This window comes from Vipera berus (assembly GCF_964194415.1).
Source record: "Vipera berus genome assembly, chromosome: 1".
Lineage (NCBI taxonomy): Eukaryota > Metazoa > Chordata > Lepidosauria > Squamata > Viperidae > Vipera > Vipera berus.
The window spans coordinates 344829727-344852797 of NC_138202.1; the positions used below are offsets into that span (position 1 = coordinate 344829727).

The 23071-nt window shown below is 42.2% G+C and overlaps 1 protein-coding gene across 1 annotated transcript in view; it reads left to right on the top strand.

The window, feature by feature from the left end:
* CUX1 (cut like homeobox 1) overlaps positions 1-21316 on the top strand; it is a 346988-nt gene extending 325672 nt beyond the window's left edge. The window contains exons 15-23 of the mRNA XM_081318568.1: positions 7151-7287; positions 7689-7755; positions 7987-8099; positions 8937-9053; positions 12767-12850; positions 13506-13562; positions 14897-14977; positions 19431-19495; positions 20239-21316. Coding sequence (XP_081174694.1) covers positions 7151-7287; positions 7689-7755; positions 7987-8099; positions 8937-9053; positions 12767-12850; positions 13506-13562; positions 14897-14977; positions 19431-19495; positions 20239-20299 — 782 coding nt within the window. The 3' untranslated portion in view covers positions 20300-21316. The remainder of the gene's footprint in view (positions 1-7150; positions 7288-7688; positions 7756-7986; positions 8100-8936; positions 9054-12766; positions 12851-13505; positions 13563-14896; positions 14978-19430; positions 19496-20238) is intronic.
* Positions 21317-23071: the final 1755 nt, after the last annotated feature.

Here is a 23071-nt window from a genome sequence, read left to right on the forward strand (position 1 = left end):
TCCTGGCTGAGACCTCCTCTCCTCCACTCCTAGCATGTCACACAAGGTGTGCTTCAAAGCAGGGCAGGGACAAAAAAACTGATTTGACTTCTATTATATTTTAAATGTAATTCAAATTAAAAACAAATAAAAAGCATTGAATACTGTACATTAACATGGAATGCTTTGGTCATGCATTTAATTATTTCTGTCTTTCTTCACATTAAATATGACCATTTTGATTGCAACAACTTTGGAGTTTCCTACAGGACACTTTTAGGAGCTACAGGTGGCCTTGGAGTCCCTGGTTGAGTAGACCTTCTACTATAAACCCAATCAATCCGTGGAGGGCTTGTGGAGGGCAAAGGCAAGGCACTGCTGTCTCTCTCATTTTGGTCCCTGCTCGCATCATAGAATCCTAGAGATGGAAAGGGCTACCAGTCCTAGGCCACGAAGAGCAGAGCAAGAATCCAAATTAAAGCATCTTTGAAAGATAGATGACAAATCCAGTTGTGAAAACATCCCATGAAGCTCACTATCTCCCTCAGTTCTTACTTTCAATTTGTGTTTTCCTATAACGTTCAGTTTAAAACCTTCCTGTAAACTGAAGAATATTCTTTATTGCCATGCTATCTAGGACTATAGAAAAACACGCCTTTACTCTTTTCTTTGTAACAACCCTTCATGGATTTGAAAAGTGCCATCAGGTTCCTCCATGGTTTTTTTCTGTTTATGGTAATTATTAAACATTGTGGTAGAATGTAGTCTGGCACAGGTTCCCAGAGGACAAAGAGACAGTGAAGCTTGGAATGTCTGAGAGGCAGGAAGAGAGCAAAGTTGGACCCTCCCTAATAATTCACAGAGTATACCTATAGTTATTGCAGATAATTGCTTAGTCTGGCAAGATTCTGTTTGTAGGCAACTAACAATAAAGGTACTACTCAAATATAACTCCACATTGTACTTGTTCTTTCTGTCTGATGACATGCAGTTTCCCAGTCTTCTCTCATAAGAGTTAGATTCCATTGTCCTTGCGCTTCTTTTGATCTGTCCCAGTTTCTCTTATTTTATTTTTTTAATATGGAGTACCAGAAGAAAATGCAGCGCTTAAGGTAGAATACCGAATGGAACTATTCTTTCCATGAGTTGAAAACTAGAAGAGAGATGACTACTCTGTACCAAGAAGGAGAGAAGAGCAGCAGGCCAAGAGACCCCTGGGCTCAAGTTATCCCTGTAACGCACTGTCACAATAGGGGAAGACCTACAACATACATTTCAAGGCTCGCAGGGAAAACCTATAAGTCTGACTAATGTCCTGTATCAAATGATAATGTAGGTTGGAAAATCAGTGGTTAAGATGCTCTAGAAAGGGTCCCATGAACAAAAGCCCACAGTCATCGTTGTATTTTTTATAAACCAGAGGCCACTAGTGGTTTGATTCTATACTGAACCACACACTTATATGTAAACTTGTTCTGTCACTGAAAGAGCTAGTTGGGTGCCAGTAGGATTAAGGACAATAAACACACTCATAGAATAAAGAGCCCAAATGTTCTTTGAGCTGATATTAATTACCAGAGAAAAGTATACCAAATGCCTTTTCGGTGGTCAGGAACTCCAAAGAAACTACGGACAAACCACTATCTTGTGCCAGCTGGAATATGGCATCCAATCTCACTCAGACTTCTCTTGGCTTAAATAGTTTTTCATAAGCGGAGGAGGGTGATCTAATTTAACATCTAGACATGCTTGCTAAGAACATTCCAGAGGAGGTGTCTTTTTTGGCATCTGTCAACTCATCCTCCCTTTTGACAGTTATACATCTATTCATTACACCAATAAAGTTGAGATAAACAATGTAAGTCTAGGACAGCAGGTGCCTGAGCATCAAGGTCAGTAGGAGACAAGGCTATTAGAGGATAATAAAAAGAAATATGGAATGCAAAGGAAATCAAATAATACAATATGGGATGGTATAGAATAAGACTTTTTAAGGTACCAGAGAAAAGTGGATCACGCCACTGTATCTCATTGCCATTTCTTCCACATGAATACTACAAGGCCTCAGATTGTGTCTTGGACTCTCGGGAATGTGGTAGTGGGGAAGAAGTTTTAGCTGTCCGAAGGATCACAGCTGCAAATTCAGTTCTCCATGTGTTTTGCATAGAGGCATTGCTTAAATTCTGGAAAAGCTGAGTAAGAGAGAAATGAATACAGGTAGCCTTCAATATACAACCACAGCTGGAACCAGAATTTCCATTGCAAAGTAAGTCAAACCCAATTTCACATTTTTTGCCACCTTAAGTCAATTACAATTTTGCAATTGTTTTTTTTTAAAAAGTTGTATTGGTTTTTCAGTTAAAATCTACATATTTAGAAAGCATCATGATGACTAGGTAATCAGAGATTCAGTAACAGAGTTTTCAGTACATAATTCAGGTTACATTATCAAAACATCCTTCTCAATTTCCCTTAACATTTCATACAACCAGTTTAAACTAATAAATTTCTAGAATTAGCATGCTCAGTTGAAAAATTTGTCAATTCAATTTCATTGAGATATATCTATGTCCTGTTATTTTGAATTTGAATTTGAATTTTATTGAATTTATATACCGCCCTTTCCCGTAGGACTCAGGGCGGTTTACAGGGTACTTAAAACAACAATACAAAAATTAAAACAATTAAAAAAGATTAAATTAAATCCCTGAAGAAATATAAAAACCCCAATTAAAACCCTCAGCCTGGGCCGGAAAGCTCGAAGAGCCAGGTCTTCAGGTCCCGGCGAAATGAACGAAGGTTGGGGGCAGTCTTAAGCTCCATGGGCAGCTGGTTCTAGAGGGCAGGCGCACCCACAGAGAAGGCCCTCCCCCTGGGTGTTATCCGCCAGCAATCTTTTACCGGCAGCACCCTAAGAAGGCCCTCCCTAATTTTACCTAATTTTAATTGTAATTTTATTATTCAAATTTAGCCTTTAACATCCCAAATAATATTCACAACCCAAATTTCCCTTATTTCAGCAAAAACTATAGCATCTAATATGTACACAGTGGCTGAGTAGCTATGTTCTACCTAATAAACATTGTCTGTTTCACATCCTAATACATCACATGTTACTGACAGGACCATAGCCTACGTTTATTAATCTACAACTATTTATATACAACCAGATTCTGTTTTAAATTTTAGCTAATTCTTAATTCTTAAGTAGAATAATCAAACGCCTTTTAACATCAAACGTGGGATCTATAAACCAAATTTCCATTATGTCAGTGCACAAATTATAATGTCTAAAATAAGCCTAATAGATACATAAACACATTCTAGTTCTATCTCATAAACATTTTCTATTTTAGATCCTGCTAGGTCACTGATTACTAAAAGGATAGCCTTTAATGGTTCTCTAAGAACTCACTTTTTAAATCTAACTCTGGCTTTTTTTTTTTAACCAAACAGGTTTCCAGACCAAGGCCTTTGAATTGCCAGATAGGTCTCCCTTCGCTCCAATACATATTATTTGAATCGAAGGAGGCCATCTAGCCATCAGTGGTCCAGAAAAACCAAACCATTTGTAATCATTATTTTGTTGCCCTGTTAGTTCTAGTCTCTGTATTTGCTCTAAAAACTTTATCTTCAGTTCGGTCTGGATTCCTCTTCCGTCTGGGTTCATCTGCTTTAAATAGAGAGTCTTATCCAATTTTGTAATTAATGCTTGGCTATCCAGGGTTTCAGGAAACTGTCTTTGTTGATCTTCCACGTCCTCTATGTTAGCATCACTATCTTGCACATAGTATACTTCTAAAGTTATAGGCTCTTTTGATGGAGTCAAAAGTTGAGTATTAAATTTTCCCATAGTTTGTTGTTGGTCCTTAAGGTTATTTGCCATAGTGATAGTTCCTTGTACTTTTAAAGTTGTCAGTTCTTTGTATAGTTGTTGCTTATATTCCTCTGTCTCAATAATGATATCTTCCAATTTTGTTATATTCTGAAGTGTAGATTCTTTAGTTGCAATCTGGATTTCAATTTGTGACTTAAGGTTGGCATGTAAATTATTAAATCTGGAGATAGACATCTCAGTGACTCTGTAGATTGTTTCAAGTATAAGGTTATAGTCAAGCGAGGTTTGTGGCTGATCCTTCTCCATTTTGTAATAATTATAAATAATCCTTGGTGGAGGCTATTTTTCAAACAGAAATCAGTAAGAGTCCATCTCCACAAGTCTAAGCCAAATTCATCTCCAGCTGTTTCAGGTTTTTATCTTAATGCCAAGGTCAGTCCAAAATGTAAGCAAGCTTGTTTGCCAATAGTATTCACTAGATATCCCCAGAGTACTTCAAAACCTTTTCAGACAGTATCTTTTTATTTATTTCTTTTTTTGTCCCCTTTTTAGACTACTAAGTAGAATAGTCCATTTCTGTAAATATAGGAACTTTGGGCCAAAAGTAGAAAGGCAGTAAGTCCAATAAATCAGTATAATTTAATACAAAGCTTTTTCTTTTCTCTCCCAATGTAGACAAAGGCCGCTCTTAAGGAGGGTGGGGGAAAAAAATCCCTTCCCTCTCTCCTCACAGGGGGGAGCAAATTCGAGAAGCTTTTGGCAGGGAAAGTAGACAATTAGGAAAACAAGAAGGCAATTCTCACCCAGTTTTCAAGTGCTTTGTTGTGCTTTTGGCTTCGGCAGGAAATGGCTAAATGATGGGCCATGGGAGTGGCAAATCCTTTCTTCTTCAGTTTGGAGAGTAGCTCCAAGCTGATGGGAGGGCCACCGCCCTTCTACCGCCGACTGGAGAGACCTCTCCCCCACTCATCGCTCTTTGAGGGCGACTTTCGACCCCTTTACAGGGCCCCCCCGATGAAGAAATCCAGGCGACACGAGGAGCGATTCCCTCGCGTGTCTGGGAGCACCAAAAATCCGGAACCGGAAGCCACAATTTTGCATTTGTTAAGTCAATCACATGACTGTTAAGAAAATCCAGCTTCCCCCATTAATATTGCTTGTTAGAAGTCAACTGGGAAGGTTGCAAATGGTCATCACATGACCTTATGATGCTGCAACCATTGTTGAGTACGTGCCAGTTACCAAGCATCTGAATTCTGATCAGCTGGGATTGCTGCAATGGTTTAAGTACAAGGAAGGTCATAAGTCAATTTTTCAGTGCCGCCGTAAAAACCATTACTAAAAGAATGGTTGTAAGTTGAGGACTACCTGTATTGCATCTCTGATCATCTGAAAGCCATGCAATCTGAAGTTCATTTGAAATTGCTCAGTCTTAAAGGGAAGGTACTGCGCATGTGCTCAGACAGAGAACCCCTCTGTCTGTTAGGCTCGTGCTTCCCTAACCAGGGTTGGTGGCAACCTCTGCAGACGTGCATCATGCAACACTCACCAGAATTTTCCTCAGCTTTTTCTTAAATATGTTTTTCCCATGAATAAACATCATCTTAATAACATGAAGAGTCTAATTGTCTCTTGATTTTAAGACCCATCTTGGCCAATCCTGGGTTGTAAGTCTGGAAAATTTCCAGTCATATACTGCTTGCATGTATTTCTGATCTATTCATATGTTTTTTGTGTGATGCTTTGCGTTTAAGTTTTGTCGTGAATTTTGTGATTCAATACAACAGTTTTGTTCTTTCTTTGGCCTGGTATCTTCACAGGTGCTCTTTGAGGATGTGCTTAGGATCCTTTCATTCTGTTTTCATGCAGGCTCAACTCTCCCTAATTTGTTGTTTGCTTTTCCAGAAAGGGCGCAGAAGTTGGCTGCCTTGCTAAATCTTTTCATTAGCCCCTCCTTCATTACCCCTTAATCTTCCCTCCACTGTTACTTTTATAGCATATTTTAGAGTAGACTTCTCACTTCTGATTGTATCAGGGACATGATAGCAATGAATAAAGATAAGCAATAGATAAAAATAAGATTCCAGCAGAATGCTTGCTGTTAAATAAGATTATGAAAAATCCAGATCATTGTTATGCATGTATCTGTTTCCTAATAATGAGAGCCAGCTTAGTGTAGAGGTTAAGTCTAGGTTAACAACTGGGACACCGTGAGTTCTAGTCCTGCCTTAGGCATGAAGCCAACTGGATGACCTTGAGCCAGACTAACACAATAACAGACTTGGAAGGGACCTTGGAGGTCTTCTAGTCCAACCCCCTCCTTATGCAGGAAACCCTATACCATTTCAAACAAATGGTTGTCCAATCTCTTCTTAAAAACTTCCAGTGTTAGAGCATCCACAACTTCTGGAGGCAGGTTGTTCCACTGATTTATTGTTCTAACCAGTGCTTTTTTGTAAAAGAAAAAGGTGCCGGAACTCACACATGTCATACAACCCGCCTTGCCTACCCTACAAGGTTCCATCCAAAAAAGGTGCCGAAACTCCGTTCTGAGCGTTCTATGAGAAAAAAAGCCCTGGTTCTAACTGTCAGGAAATTTCTCCTTAGTTCTAGGTTGTTTCTCTCCTTGATTAGTTTCCATCCATTGCTTCTTGTCCTGCCTTCAGGTGCTTTGGAGAAAAGGTTGACCCCCTCTTCTTGTGGCAGCCCCTGAGATTGGACTGCTATCATGTCACTCCTAGTCCTTCTTTTCATTAAACTAGACATACCCAATTCCAGTCATTCTCTCTCGGCCCTAGAAAGAAGATAAAGGTTAATCACTTCTGAAATCTTGCCAAAAGGAAACCCCCGTCGGTCGCTGTAGCTCAAGGCAGTTGGCAAGAGTCAAGACTGAGTTGAGGGTATATACACAAAATTGTAATAGCACTGAAGTCAGAGTAGACAACTCCTGGATAATACCAGTTCCTGCTGCGGTGAGGAATTACATGTTTTTTTAATGCTCTCTTCAAATTTTAAAACAAGTTTACATTGCAGAGAGAACATTTTGAAAGGACCAGTCCCTTCCCTTGCATTCTTACTCTATAGTATGTTTATATATACAAATAGTTTGTTGGTCAGGTTATTCAGCACTTCTGGTTCTCTGCCCATTTTGGGGGAAGCAAGGTAATGTCTCAAGAGGTCAATTTTATCAGGTTTGTTTAACTTTTCTTCCTCTTCTTGCCTTATCTGGTTTTACCCCTTGGAAGCCCAGAAATGCCAACAAAAGATGGAATGTTCTCAATACTTCTCTGGGGTGATTTGCAACAATAAAAGTATTTCATTCTTCCCCGACAGGCCGCTGTACCGATTTGCAGATCCAGTTCACTGAAGCCGTCTCTGCAGTTGCCGAGCAGAAAGATCTGATTGCCAAGCTGGAGCACGATCTCAGCACCATCCAGTCCCTGTCTGCAATGCATCGCCCAGATGCTGAGGTGAGTCCCTGAAGGAAATCCTGCTGGTTGACAGCAAAGACAGTCAGCAAGGGACCATGTAGATGAGACGCCATCTGTAAAATGGCGTGGGAGTGGCTTTTTTCGAAATAATCTATAATGATCCAAATTCGCTGCTTGGTTTGCCCCATTATCAGAATACCTTTCATTTTTGTCTGGGGGAAAGACTTTGGCAAGAACGTCAGCCTTTCCCTTGATGGACCTAGCAGATGGTCATACCCACTTCAAAGCCAGAGGGAAAAGAAAAGCTTAGCGGAGGAGTCAGGAACGAAAAAGATAACTAGCTGCAACTTCTGGTCACCAATGCAGTGATGAGAGCTTACCGCAAAGAAGGAATGCTTTACCTGCTCCTTCATTTTTTTTCCTTCTTCTGTTTTCCAAAGGGTGCTGCCATTCAAAACTTGGAGACTGTTCCTCAGCCCATAAAAGAAGCATCAGCACTTTTCTATGGTAAACGTCTATTTCCAATTCTTCTCAAGCACATTGTTGGAGAACATTTAACCATTTAATATCAGAAAGAGAAGTGGCAGCATCCACCTTCATCTGCCGCGGGTCCTTCTCTGAACCCCACGGGGTTTGTAATACATCTTGCAGGGAGAACATTTTTTTACAGCACTCCATGGTTCTGCCCTTCTTTTCCACCTCCATCTTCTCCATCTCTAACCACAGTCTATTTCCCAGGCCAGCCATCCTCAGCAAGCACCCAGCTTCCAGAAGGTCAAGTAGATTCTCTGCTGTCTATCATGTCTAGCCAGAGGGAGCGTTTCCGGGCCCGGAACCGTGATCTGGAAACGGTAAGACACAGTGGAGTTTTCTCCCACCTAAATCTGGATGGGGAGATTTGATAAGATGCCCATCCAAGCGCCAGAAGCCAGAATCAACAAATTCATTCTTTTTTTATATGTCATTTTTCATACAAACATGCTGGCCTGTTCATTCGTGTACTAAGTTATAGTATTTAGCTATAGTTAAAATTTCCTTAATAAACTGCAGATGTCAACTGTAATATATTAAACTAGAGGCTCAGCCAATCTCAATGTATACAATGGTTGTACTTTGGCAATCAAGGTTCATTCATTCATAGTAACATTAAGATGGTCAAAGATTCAATTTTATTAGATACCACATACAAGCAGCAACTTGTCATAAGCTAGGAATCTCTCTTGTACCTTCCTTGATATAAGCCAGCCCCAGTTCTTCCTTTTAATTTTGTCTTCATCCTGGATTCTACTCATCTGTAAAATGAATAAGAGAGGCCCTCTTAACTTGAGACAGATCAGTACTGGTTTATCAATTAGAGGCCACTGAATCTGCCTCGAAGTCCTGCTACCTTCCCCCCTTTAAATTGGAGAAGACCATAAATGAAGTTTGTAGGGTGAAATGGCTAAGAAAGTTCTTAATTCAAATCTAAACGTTGCTATGAACTTGCCAAATGCCTTCAAACGAGATAGTTGGGCTGTAAACATTTAGGCAGAGTGAACATTAAGAAACCTTATATAAATTACTGCTGTAATTTCTTTTCTTCCCTATGATTTTTATGGAATGCCTATGTTTTGATTAGGAGCTCTGCCTCTGTGCCCTGTTTTGAGCATCCAGCTTTGATTTTATCCCTTTATCCTCTTTTACATCAGGAGAACCGTCTGATGCAGCACACAATGCAAGCACTGCAGAGCGAGCTGGACAACCTGCGAGCCGACAACATTAAACTTTATGAAAAAATTAAGTTTTTGCAAAGCTACCCAGGCCGGGTGAGTCTACAAGGCCGAAGGACAGCACAGCAGGCTGCCCATTTCAAGACCTGGTAGCAGAAACCTGGGTCTGTGTTTGCAAAACGATCCAGTCCACCTTCATTTTTTGCCATGTTCAGTTCGACTTATGAGCATAATTGAGTCCTGAATTATAGTTGAAAATGGTGCCAGTCATTAAGCAGGTCATCACATGACCAATTTTACATATAACGATGGGGTAGGGGTGGCCATCAGCACTTCAAATCTGGGTCATAAGTACCTTTTTTTTGGGAGGGGGGGTTCCACCATAAATGGTGGACTACCTATAGAACACTGTGTATTATTCCATGTGCTATAAAATGTGATACGTTTAGTCCACTTTGGTAGGTTTATGCTTCTATTTCGATTTGCCTCTCCATCCCCATGACCTGTTTTGATAGAATAAAGAAGATTAGCTACTGTTTTCTATGGAGGCAGGCCTTGCAGCGTGCAGTCATCGGTTGCTGAACATGTCTCTGTTGAAGCAGCTGCCTGGCTGTCCCTCATCTCTTACTTTTGGCAAAGAAAGGCCTAACCATGGCCACAGTGCCTGTTGAGCCACTTTTGCTGTTATGGATGTGATACCAGGGTGGACTTGTTCCTGTTCCAGGGTTGGCAGAGTGCCATCTGGGGATTAGCAATGGGGAGGCCTTCTCTGGGGTGGAATTCATGCTCTGGAGTTCGCTCCCTCTTGAAATTTGCAAGCATCCTGCTGTGACTCCCTTTAGACCTGTGCTGATTGGGGAATTCTGGGAGTTGAAGTCACGCATCTTAAAGTTGCTGTGGTTGAGAAGCACTGCTTTAGAATCCCCGCTGAAGTTCTCTCTTTCATCACTCAAGTGATGAAAGCACTCCTTAGCAGCCGGGGAGTGCGCGCGTGTGCAGGACTGCCCTGCCGGCTCCCGCCCGACGCCGGACGGCTCCGCCGATGCCGCCTCAAGAGGGAAGAGCGTGAGGCGCCTGCCACGGCTCCCCGAGGACTCCTTAGGAGCCGGGGAGCGCGCGCATGTGCAGGACTGCCCTGCCAGCTCCCGCCAGATGCCAGCCTGCCCTGCTTCCTCCACAGTGAGAGGGGAGGGCGTGCCTTCCCGGGCTCATCGACTTGCAGCCACGCCAGAGCCGAAAGGGGCTTTTCCTTCCACCCACCCTTTGGAATAGACGCAAGAGCTCCCGGGGTCTGGCGTTTGCAAGGGGGAGGGGAAGGGGCTGAGAGGCTCTTGGGGGTGGGAAGGGAGAGTCACATTGGAGGGGGGAACTGGACTAAGGAGGCTTGAAGTTGCTTTGCAAGAACGGGGGCGCTCGATTGATTTATGTACTATTTTCCGGCGTATAAGACGACTGGGCGTATAAGACGACCCCCCCAACTTTTGAGATGATTTTCATGGGTTAAAAAGTCGTCTTATGTGCCAGAAAATACGGTAGTTGCTGGATGGATAGTTTGGTTTAGAGTCGTTTTCTTTCCCTTCTCCCCATCATTTATGGGAATGTGTTTTTGACATTGCTCAATGTATTGTTTAAATGCTTTGCAAAATGAGAGTGAGAGAAAGGCAATCACCCTTTTCTCTTCTATCTTGAACAATTGTTAACTGCCATTACAAAGAGAACTTCCCAATTTAAAGGTTGTACAATTCTGAATACAGTTATTGGGGACAAACCATGTGGGCCATCTATACACTTAATAGCCTTCCATGTTTTTGGTACCCTCTAGATATAAGGGCTTTCAAATCATACGTCTGAAAGTCAACCATCATATGGAAGGTTGGCGTTTGGCCTTCACATCCTGTTTCTGTGTTTTCCAGAAATATTCAGTACGGGATAATTTTTCCTTTCATTTGAACATTGGCCTGACCACTAGATTCAAAAAGCTGTAGAACTGGAAGATAACTTCGTAAATCATCTAATCCAAACTCTCTATAAACACTTTGGACAGCCAACCTCTCTTTGAAGACTTCCAGTGAAGAGGATCTAGTGAAATCCCATTTCCAAAAGCTATATGTACATCCATACACACATTCTCCTCCCATCAAGTCCCTCCAGATGTGTTGGCCTTAGAATCTCCCAATCAGAATATATCTGGAGATCAGTAGATTAAGGCAACTTGGAAGCATTTTCTTTGACACTGATTTCATTTTTGATCTGTTATTTAACCCTGGACCTCTGAGAGAAGACGGTGTGTAAGTCTGAATCAAAATCATTCATTTGTCTCAAAAAGCAAGCTTGATTTCCCATAAAGCCCGACTCTCCTGCTGTGTCTTTGACCTCCCTTCTCTCCTGTATGTCCCCCTTGCCTCCAGAAGAGAGAGCTCTTCTCCTTCCCAAGTACTCTGGTGGGCTGTAAAAATCCAAGAATCTCTTGTCAAGAGAGCAGCTGAGAAAGAAAGAAGAGAGCAAAATGCTTTCCTCTGGAATTACCTGCATTATATCAACAGCTTGCTGATCTGCTTTGATCTGCTTTTCCCCCAATATATTTTTTTGAAGAGAAGTATCTTCTGAATGACATACTGGGATAGTTGGTTTCAGGAATGAGTGTCAGTGTCCCTTGGTCAAAGTAATGGACCAAGGCCACTCTCAGTTTTCATGTCCCTTGGAGAAGACAGGGGGAAATGATTTGTGCAACCTCTAAGGTGCAAAATTGGCTGGGGTTTTTTCCCCCAGGGGGAATGTTTGATGAGTACATTCAGTCTGCAAAAGGTTTGACCAACTAGCACTAATTTGATCCTATTCAGTCCAGTTATACGGTATCACTTCTCTCTGCGCACACAGACCAATTAAATTGAAAAAGATTAAGTAGCTCCTTCCTATTTTTTTTTTCTGCAAGGCTGTTCCTGGAGAAGTCTTTTATTACCTACTTGTCCCACAGCACCTTTTACTTGTCCAATCATCCACTTAGAACTCCCACCGGGGTTTTCCTTATGCCAATCTGACTTGTGTCCTATCCAACAGGTCAGGATGGTAATCGAGCCCATGCTGCTGCTGCTGGGAGAGTGAGTGCTTCCAGAGATAAATTCAGAGGTGCAGCCAACTGTCCACAGAAGTGATGGACTTACCTTCACCGGCCGTATCCAGGCTAAATAGTCAACCTGTGAGGGATGCTTCATTTGGATTCCTGTAATGCAAAGGAGCTTAGACTCAATAACCAAAATGAGCTCTATGGATTCCATTGTTGAGTCTCAGCTTCATCTTGACATCCATTTAGTCCATTTTGGCGACATAAGCAACGCCACTTCTCCCGTGCTGAACTTTCACGTTTGAAGGGGGACAATCACTTTGGTGTTACTTCTGAACTGACTATTTTCATCTGTGCAAGTCATCGGAGACTGAGCATCACTTACAAACCCAACGGTTTTGTCGTGAATTTTGTGATTCAGTACAACAGTTTTGTTCTTTCTTTGGCCTGGTATCTTCACAGGTGCTCTTTGAGGGTCCTTTCATTCTTTTTTCATGCAGGCTCAACTCTCCCTAATTTGTGGTTTGCTTTTCCAGAAAGGGCACAGAGTTAAGGGGAAGAAGTTGGCTGCCTTGCTGAATCTTTTTATTAGCCCCTCCTTCATTACACCTTAATCTTCCCTCCACTGTTACTTTTATAGCACGTTTGAAGGGAGACAATCACTTTGGTGTTACTTCTGAACTATTTTCATCTGTGCAAGTCATCAGAGACTGAGCATCACTTACAAACCCAACGGTTTCTCTTCCAGGGATCTGGCAGTGATGACACCGAGTCGCGTTACTCTTCCCAATATGAGGAACGCCTGGATCCATTCACCTCTTTCAGTCGAAAGGTAGGGATCTCTGGAGACCTTTTCAAAGGGGGGGGGAGGGACATTTTTAGTAGGATGAAAATCATAATAATAATTCTCCAGCTTTATGTAGTAGCAAAGACTTATCTTCACTGTTCTCAAATGGTTCTGCCAGATTCAGCCAGAAATTGCCAAACATGGCTTCTAGCAGGCCTACATATTAAAATGATAATTTTAGCATTTTTCATGGCATGGTGTTTTATTTGAGCTGTTTCTTCAGTGGGACTTGGTCCCTTTGATAAAATAATCTTTATTGCCTTCACTAGTAATCCTGTGAAAGAAGGCAATAACTTTCTCGTTTTACCGTTGGCAAACTGAGACTGTAGATATGATCTAGTGCCACTAAGTACAAAGATGATTTATATTTTTAAAATGAAATGTTACTACCTACATGGGTATTTTAGGCTGAGATATCCTGCATTTCATTGCAACTAGATGGAGTCTCTTTTAATTTAATTAATTAATTTAAAGAAATAGGCCTAGTAGGGAATTGAACTGGCATCTTTTTGCATTTCAGCACTAAAGAGAATAAAACTAGAATTAATTCACTAGCTGGGGGTTGTTGATTTTTCTGCTCCTCCGTTGGGAGAACCAGTGGTCTTATCTCTGCTATGTGACTTTTTTATTTCATTTTCAGGAACGTCAAAGGAAGTACCAAAGTCTCAGTCCATGGGATAAAGCCACCCTTAGCCTGGTAAATCCAACTGCTGAAATCTAGTTGCTGCAATTAGTCAATCTTCACAGTGGGAGCTGCAGTTACCTTGCTTGGAACAGTGCATATATTGCAACATCTTTAGCTTTGTTACATCCTTGGGAAGAATTCAGTGGTCAAAAATACCAAATCCATTCAGAACTATTTGGTAGAATGCATTTAAAGAGCAATAATAATTTGCCATTGTGTGTACTCCCAGTTCAACCTTTTCCACAAGGAAAGCTTTCTTTACTTGGTTGCTTGGGTGAATCTCCTTCATACCTTTTGAAAAAGGGCAGCCAAGGTTTGATCTATTTTAGTCCCACCTATGGATGCATACAAGGGCATCCAGTAGTGGCTGCAAGCAACCATAAATTCATCACACAAAAGGGAAAACCTGTCCAGTCTCACCCAGTCAAGACTGGAAGGTCCTGGTTAGCATCTTAGCAGTTGCAGTGCTCACAGGCATGTGAAGGAGAGCAAGTATGCACACAGTGTAGGGGACCAGCAGATCAAATATGCTTCTCAGGGAGATCTTGCCTCATAGATCCCCAAAGCAGGATCCCTTTCTGAGCAAGAAAGATGAAGGGAGAAAGAGATGCTCCAGGAAGTTTGGACTAAGTGTCAGCGAGTACACCTTTTCTATGGCTGTCTTTGCTAGAATTGGATCCCTGGTCTTTCAGCCAGATCCTCCTGCATCCGATCCCCATCATTAATTCACTAAATCCACTTTGCATATCAGATTGCCTCTGTCATTGTTGTCCCTTTGTTGTCCCTTTGTCTTGTGCTGTTTTTGTGCTTTCTGTATTGTTCTTTATTAATTTTTTTTTACAATTGTAAAATGCCAGTTGCTGGGAGTTGAATGGCCTATGCATTTAATAAATTATTACGGTTGACCCCAGAGTCAGTCAAATGTTAAACTGGATTTGGCATTTATGTTCACCTATCTAGTACTTCCCAAACACCTGTTTGATACTGTGAAAGGTATCACAGGTTTTAAGCTTTCTAAGTGAAACTGCCTTTTGCAATTGACCGATAGTCATTTTGTCAACAACCAGGGTGTCAAGTGGTGATCCACATGTTGTTGTTGTTGTTATGAAGCTTTCATATCTCCAGAAATCTCAGAAGGGTTAGAGGAAGATTTTTTTCCCCCCAATAACTGGCAGTCAAGATTCAGGACTTCTCTCCATTAGCAAACTTAGAACAAATCCCAGATTTAACAAGGGCATCATAAATTGATGGGGAAGTGAACTGGTGCAGAATTTGTGTTTTTTTCCAAAGGTCCTAGACATTCATAACCCTAAAATCTCCTGTCATGTTTTTTATTGTCCCTGCAGGGAAGACTTGTCCTTTCCAACAAGATGGCTCGTACTATTGCTTTCTTCTACACACTCTTTTTGCATTGCCTTGTTTTTCTGGTAAGTGTGTCTCTTCCTCCAGTGATCAATCTTGACAAAACGCACACATTAACAGTGCCTTTTTGAGGTACAGGTAGTTCTTGACTTATGACTGTAATTGAGCCTGGCAATTACGATCATAAGTTTTGAGAGTTGTAAAATCAGTCTTTGGGTGACCAGACCTGATTTTATGACTTTTTTTGCAGCAGTTGTTAGGCAAACCAATTGTTGACTATGGGTTTGTTTCCCCCCCCCCCCGAGACCAGATGTGTATGATGGTTTCTGGAAAAAAAAAGTTGTAAATTGTGGTCATGAGACCACAGCATATTGCAAACAGCCATAAATGTAGGCCGTTTGTCAAGTGCCCAGAATGCAATCATGTGAGCTCCGAAGTAACTTCAGAACTGAACTGAATGGTTACTAAGTAAGCGGTTGTAAGTTGAGGATTAACCATAGTGGCTACCGCCCCCACAGCTGCTCCTGCTGCTCCAAGGGCACCATATTTAACAATAGGAAAGGAACTAATGTTGGGGTTTACTTAAGGGGGATACCTGGTCCTCTAAACCAGGGGTAGGCAACCTTGGCTCTTTTATGACTCCTGGACTTCAACGCCCAGAATTCCTGAGCCAGCCATGCTGAGGGGAAAGGAAGAGGTTTCCAAGCTGAGCCATGCTGGCTCAGGAATTCTGGGAGTTGAAGTCCATGAGTCATAAAAGAGCCAAGGTTGCCTACCCGATCTAAACCAATATTTCTGAACCACAACCACTTTAAGATCTGTGGATTTCAACTCCCAGAATTCCTCAGGCAACAGGCTGGGTTGGAGAAGGTTGGGGCTATCTAGATTTTTGTTCCGCCCACCCAAAGAAGGGCTGTCAGCTGGCATTATTGATGGAGGGGACTGGGAACCTGCCTGCTCTGTCAGATCTGGAAAAGGAGGCAGAATTATAGGAATCAGACAGCCCTGGGCCTCAAAGGGCTGTTTCATTCAGTGTTTTTCAATCTTGGCAACTTTAAGATTTGTGGACTTCAGCCTCCAGAATTCCCCAGCCAGTGTGCTACCTGCCAAATTCTGGGGGTTGAAGTCCATACATCTTTAAATTGCTGAGGTTGAGAAATGCTGCTATAAACTCCCAGGCTTTAAGATTTGCACAGTATCAATCCCTGCAATTGCCAAAGTGGTAACTTGATAAAAATATCAGACACCGTCTCTCCTGAGCTGTTCTGTTTTTGGCTGTTGAACAAAATACTGTTGTCTCCACCGGCTTCCCTTGAGCTTCCTTCTCCTATTCCAACTGCAGACACAAGAAGCATTCTTCCATTTGTTTTTAGGAGTATATTTGCTTTGCAACAGCTTCTGTCTTAGAAGAGGAGGAATACCTCTTTTAAGAGACTGCATGCCACACAGAGTCATTTGTGGTCATGCCTGATTTAGAACCGAGAGCATAGAACAAGAGAGATGGAGGGCACCTTGGTAGTCACCTAGTCCAAACCCCTGCTCAAGCAGGAGACCCCATGTAATTTCAGACAAATGGTTGTCCAGTCTCTTTTTGAAAGCCTCCAGTGATGATGGGGCACCCACAACTTCTGAAGGCAAGCTATTCCCACGGGTTAATTGCTCTCACTGTTAGGAAATTTCTCCTTAGTTCTTAGGTTGCTTCTCTCCAATCATGGCTTCTTGTCTTGCCTTTTGTGCTTTGGAAAATACTTTGACCTCCCTCATCTTTGTAGAGCCCCTCAAATTTTGCAGGAATCGACCCTTCTCCCTGTTTTGCAGTCCAGAAAAGGCTGAGCTTCCCTACAAGATAGAAACATTCCTTGAGGCTAAATAACAGGAACCAGACTGCTCAGTGAAAATGACTGAACGGTTGAACAGATCACTTCCCATGCGCAGGTGGGCAGCTGGCCAGTTTCAGAGTTCAGTTCAAAGAGCTGGCTTTCTACCACTTGCCATCACTTTGGACAGAGTCTTCTTCAGCCACGTGGTGGATGTCCCTGAATATTACAGTCTTCTTAAGTGATCCAGACAGTTTACGGGCCAGAGTCCAAAGTGTAAAAGGATCATGAAACGTTAATAGAATAACAGAGTTGGAAGGGACCTTGGAGCTCTTCTAGTCCAACCCCCTGCTCAAGCAGGAAATCCTATAGACCTTTACCATTTCAGACAAGTGGTTGCCCAACCTCTTCTTAAAAAACTCCAGTACTAGAGCACACCAATTTCTGAAGGCAAGCTGTTCCGCTGATGGATTGTTCTGTTGGGATATTTCTCCTTAGTTCTAGGTTGGTTCACTCCTTGATTAGTTTCCATCCATTGCTTCTTGTCCTGCCTTCAGATGCTCTGGACCCCCCTCTTCTTTGTGGCAGCCCCCTATATATTGGAACACTGCTACGGTATCACTCCTAGTTCTTCTTTTCATTAAGCTAGGCATACCCAATTCCTGCGACTGTTCTTTGTATGTTTTATCCTCCAATCCCCTAATCAACTTGGTTGCTCTTCTCTGCACTCTTTCTAGTCTCAACATCTTTTTTTTTAAACTTATGGCAACCAAAATTGAATGCAATATTTCAAGTGTGGCCTTATCAAGGCATAGTAAAGTGGTATTAACACTTCACGTGATCTTGATTCTATCCCTCCGTTAATGCAGCCTAGGGTTGCATTGGATCTTATAAGGCATGAGACCTCCTTTGCAAGAGTTTGTTTGAGTTTGATTTGGTCTCGGTTATTTTTCTTTTTATTGCTGATTCTGTATTAATGTTGTTGTCTTTTCACTTTTATCTTTTTCTTCTTCAAATAGGAATTCAGGGTACTGTACTTGATTTTCTTCCCCTTCTCCTCTCCCTTCCCCTCAACTTTATCCTCCCAACAATTCAGTGAAAGGCAGTGACTGCTGGTTCAAAATATTTGGCCACCTTTGAATGTGGTCCTGCTGGTCTTAAAGTAGTGCAGTACAGTCTCTCTGGGGCAAACCACTTGATAGAAGGATCCAGGAAGTCTAGCAATTATGAAGTTCATCTAGGACAGATTCAGGACCATCCCTAGCCACGAAACCTTTTGGACTAGGCACTCTCAGCTCAACTCAAAATGAAGGAAAATCTTCATTAAGCCCCCTTCAGCTCCTAGAGGGGGAAAAAGTCAAATAAATATTACATTCTGAGCACCCAAAAGTATTTTTTATAAAAATTAGAAATATTATAAAACTGAAGAAACAAACGTGGCCAAAATCTCATGTGCAGACACAGAGATTATGAGATTTGGCTTTCTGGCTACGTTACACCCAGTTTTACCACCTGTTTGTACTGATTTTGAAGGCCAGGGTTGACCCTCTCTTCTTTTATTTCATCTTTCTTTACACTAAAGTGAGGCCTCCCATCCTCCCAGCTGTCAAGCTCTTTTATCCCAGCCAGACTACACCTCCCATTCCTACCTAGCACATGAAGGGCACAAGCCAGAGGAAATTCACCCCATGGGTTGTCTAGAGTGGTTGATGTGCGACATAAACTGCCATTCTGGAAAATATGAGCCTACTAGAAGAACTGTTGCAGAGGGTATTTCTTTTTAATGTGGGACATTAAACCTGAGACATTCCTGTTTGCCCATTTATAGACAACCAGTTAAAGCCATGTGCTGCAGCGATGAAATGCTTGGGTCTACCCTTAGGTAGGCAGGCTCTCAGCACAACCTATCTCACAAGACCATTACCGAGAGAGAACTACAGGTAGTCCTTGACTCCATTGCTAGCAAGGTAGTTGTTAAATGAGTCACATGTGATTTTTTTTTGCCACAGTTGTTAAATGAATCACTGAAGTTGTTAAGCGAATCATGCAGTCATTAAACCTATCTGGTTCCGCCATTCACTTTGCTTGTTGGAAACTGGCTGGGAAGCTTGCAAATGGCGATCACATGACCTTGGGACGCTGCAGCCATCATAAATGCATGGACAGTTGCCAAGCAACCTAATTTTGATCATGTGGATGGTGTGGATGATGTGACAGTTGTAAGTGCAATGACGAGTTATAAGACCTCTGCTCATCTAATCCTGAATTCTAAACATGAAGTTAGTTTTTCCGGTGCTACTGCAACTGCAAATTACAATTAAATTATAAGTTGAGGACTATATGGGAGAAAGTGTTACAAAGGAAAGACAGATTATATATTTAAGAAATGTAGACAGATGTGCAATCTACAATACCCAAATTGGTTCATTTTCTAAAAGGCTGCTGTCCAAGTGTGCATGCTGCTTCTTCATTCTTGACTAGTTTGCTTTTATTTTTTCCTAATCCAAGTACTGAAGTACAAGGTTCTCTCCAGCAACCAGGAAAGGCCGCCGAGGACACAAAAGGCATATTGTTCTAACATGGCAATGCAGACCCAGTGAATTCAGCATTTAAATTAGCACCAATCAGAAGACCCAGTAGGAAAACCACAAAACGCCCAGTCATCACAAAAACAATTAATGGACTGCCTTTGCTTCTCCAGGTTCTCTACAAGATAGCTTGGAGCGAGAGCATGGAAAGAGACTGTTCGGCCTACTGTGCTAAAAAGTAGGTGCCAGAAGAATCGTCCCAGGCAAACTGGAGCCTGCACACAGCGTACATTTTTAAAGCCAGCCGCTTTGACCAAAGCTGCTTTTTCTTTTGAAAAAGGGGGTGCCACAGTTTAACTGGGCACTTTGTAAGGAGCAAATGCCCCAATTGCTTTTCTGAACTCCCCACAATCTTGCACCTCACTGAGTCGGCCAGCCACGCAGGCTGCTCCTTGATCTTGAAGGAGCTCAAGGTTGACTCAGCCTTCCATCCTTCCAAAGTCAAGAAAATGAGGGCCCAGATTGTTGGGGGCAGTATGCTGACTCAGTAAACTGCTTAGAGAGGGGCTGTAAAGCACTATGAGGTAGTATATGTCTAAGTGCTATTGCTATTTTCCTACACAGCCTTGACCCGTTAACAGGCATGATGCTTTCTCATTCTTAATTTCTTTATTTTTACGTTTCCTCCTTTATGGCATAAAGCCTAAATATCAGAAGCTTAGACTGCTTTATTCTTGGGTTCTGCTTTGGATCTATGGGATCTCAGGGTGCAGGGAGGTCATGACAACCCCCACCCCCACCCCCGGAGCAACCCTGAACCATGGACCCAAGGCAGTACCAAGTTAGCATCATGTTTGCCGTCTTCTCCGTAGTTACTTAGTTGGGTGAATTAATTCCCTTGGATCCATGAAAACATGCTGTAAATCTTACTGACACGATGGACTAAATGTGCTGATGCAAATTTGAACCTGTGTCTTCCAGGTACGCCGACCACCTGCACAAGTTCCATGAGAATGGAGACAACGGGAACATCTGGAAGTGAAGATGGAGCCATGCACGACTGGACCAAGCCTGTTCCCATCCCAGAGCTGCTCTGCTTTCACCCTCGTCCTCCTCTTCTTCTTCCCCTGCAAAAATGTTGATAGAATCAAAACTATTGAATAACTAGAGCTAAATCCTTCGCTTCCCATGGCCCCTAAATCCATGCTTGCCCCCTTCCTCCGAGTATTTTCCAAGCAGGCACCACCAACGTTTGACAGAACATTGCTCATTTTTCAGTGGTCACATGTTTTGTCCTCCCGGCCAGTGTTTCTCAACCTTGGTGACTTTAAGATCTGTGGATCTAAACTCCCAGAATTCCCCAGCCAGCACAGTCCACAGATCTTAAAGTCACCAAGGCTGAGAAACACTAGCCTAGCCAAAACAGCATTAAATATCTGGCCAACTGAGGACATACATTTGAATGAAGAAAATGTTAAATGCACCCATTTTTAGCAATGTTGCCCCCGCATTCCCTGCTGTTCTCTAGGGGTGGATCATGATATTTGGCTGATAAAGCTGCCCACCCATAATTTAGAGAGAGGGGGGCAACTGACAGATTCACACATCCCGGTAGATTTTTACCTCAGCCTCGGAGACTACATTTGTTTCACCCGGCAATTACAACTGTGACCTTCCAGATTGCCCACATGAACAGCTGCAGGCGCTCCTTGAGGAAAATGGTATCTAGATCACCTGGGAGACTTATTATAATTACTTGTGAGGGTGACTAATTGGAGTAAAACCCAGGGGGTTGGAGTTTGGCTTGTCTCAAATGGGGAAGCTGAATTATCTCTTAAAACTTGTCCATCAGGGCATTTTTCCTAAGATTGTCAAAAGAATCAAATCTCCTGCAATGTCATTGATTCAACTTGATTTCTAATTCTTTCACTCAGTGTTTCTCAATCTTGACAGCTTTAAGACATGTGGACTTCAACTCCCAGAATTCCTCAGCCAGCTGGCTGGGGAATTCTGGGAGTTGAAGTCCACACGCCTTAAAGTTGCCAAGATTGAGAAACACTGCTTTAAATCATTATTTCAAAGGTAGGAACAAATTGTACCTGTGAATATTCTTGCCATTTCTCTTCTCCCTGATCTTCCAGTTTGAAGGAACAGGTTTCTGTTTCTAAAATCCCATCCCTGTGGCGCCCAAATAAATCATGGTTTGCATGACTTCTCTGAACCAGGCAAGCTTCTGGAGTATAGCCAGCTTTGTGCTTATTGTGCAAATCATCCTGTCTGCCTTTTTTTTTTAAAAAAGGATTTTATCCAGCAAGGAAATCTTGTAATCATCCAGACATATGACATGAGAAGAAAAATTGCATGTGCGCAGGGCTCCAGGGATGTGTTGAAAAAGTCAAGACGGCATGATCAAACCCTCTCCCTATTTCAAGATGCAGGACTTTGATCGCGAGGTCATAGCCTCCATCTTGACTTATTTGACCCCCTGTGGATGCCTCGGAACAGCTCTTTTTCCCCCATCTTCTCATGATGGCATAGCAGATCAGAAAACACAGGGCCACTGTTGTATGCTAAGTTTCTTCCAACAGATTTCACAGCTTCCTCCCGGCTTTGACCGCCGGTGTAAAATTCTGCCATTCTGAAATAAATATCCTCACCCACGACCAGCATAGCTAAATAAAGAAATCTCTTCTAATGAAAGGAGCCACAGTGGAGGTGCTTTCTGCTTAACCAGAGAAGAAAACGCTCTCCAGAAAAGCATACAACCTTCATGTCAATTCTTTGTTAATTCTGTTGTGATTTATAGATTCCCCGCATTGTGAACAATTAGGGAAGCCCCAGCCAGTCTCTCTGGCCGGTTTGGGACTGAATAATGCAACCATTAATCACCCGCAGAAAAAGGAAGGGGCTAAGCTGGGTGACTCCACCGCACGCTACTGGCGGCGTCTGTAAAACAACAACTCATTTTGTTTAAGGCTCCAGCTGAAGTGGAAAAACAAACATTGAGAAAAGACGGCTTATCAGCTTTGGAAGTGGTATAGTAAATATTCTTCCTTTTGCTTGGAGGCAGGAAATTTCTGTTGCAGAATGCTTTTCCTCTTCCTTACTCAGTAGGGTGGGGCAATGTAGCAATGCACTGGGCAGAATTAAGATATGCCGTCTGTTTCCAGATGCACCGAATGTTTGGTCTTCTAAAAAAAAATATCCAGGGATTTCTGAATGTTCACAGTTAGTGTTTAATAATTTTGCAATCAAGGGGAAGGGGGACGGGTTTAGTGCTGATTGGAAAAGACTCTGATTTTCTCTTCTCTTCCAATGATGAATAAACTGCTTCACCTGCATTTAATGCAATGTGATTTTTTTTTCCTCCAGAGCAAATCTCTTTCCAGTCCCCAAAAGAAAGAAAAAAACTGAAAAGAAAAATTGATTTTTTTTTGTCTGTGGTTTGTAATATCTGAATCATTTATGAATGCCAGGCAATGTAAAGAAGCTGGATTGATAGGTAAGCCTGTGGCTGAAGCAGTTAAGATTTTATCCCCAGGTTAGATTCAAATGGGTGGTGTAAATCCAGCCACATTTTGGACAGAATTGAAACAAAACATTGACAGGACTGGTTAAACAACCTGGCATACTTTTATTTTTTTGCTCCAGCAAGTGATGCCTTGAGAACAATGTTTCTAAATCTCAGCAACTTTAAGATGGACTTCAGTTCCCAGAATTTCTTCCATGCCTGGTTGGGGAATTCTGGGAGTTGAAGTCCATCCAGCTTAAAGTTGCTAAGCCTGGAAAACACCATTCCAGAAGATGGCAGGAA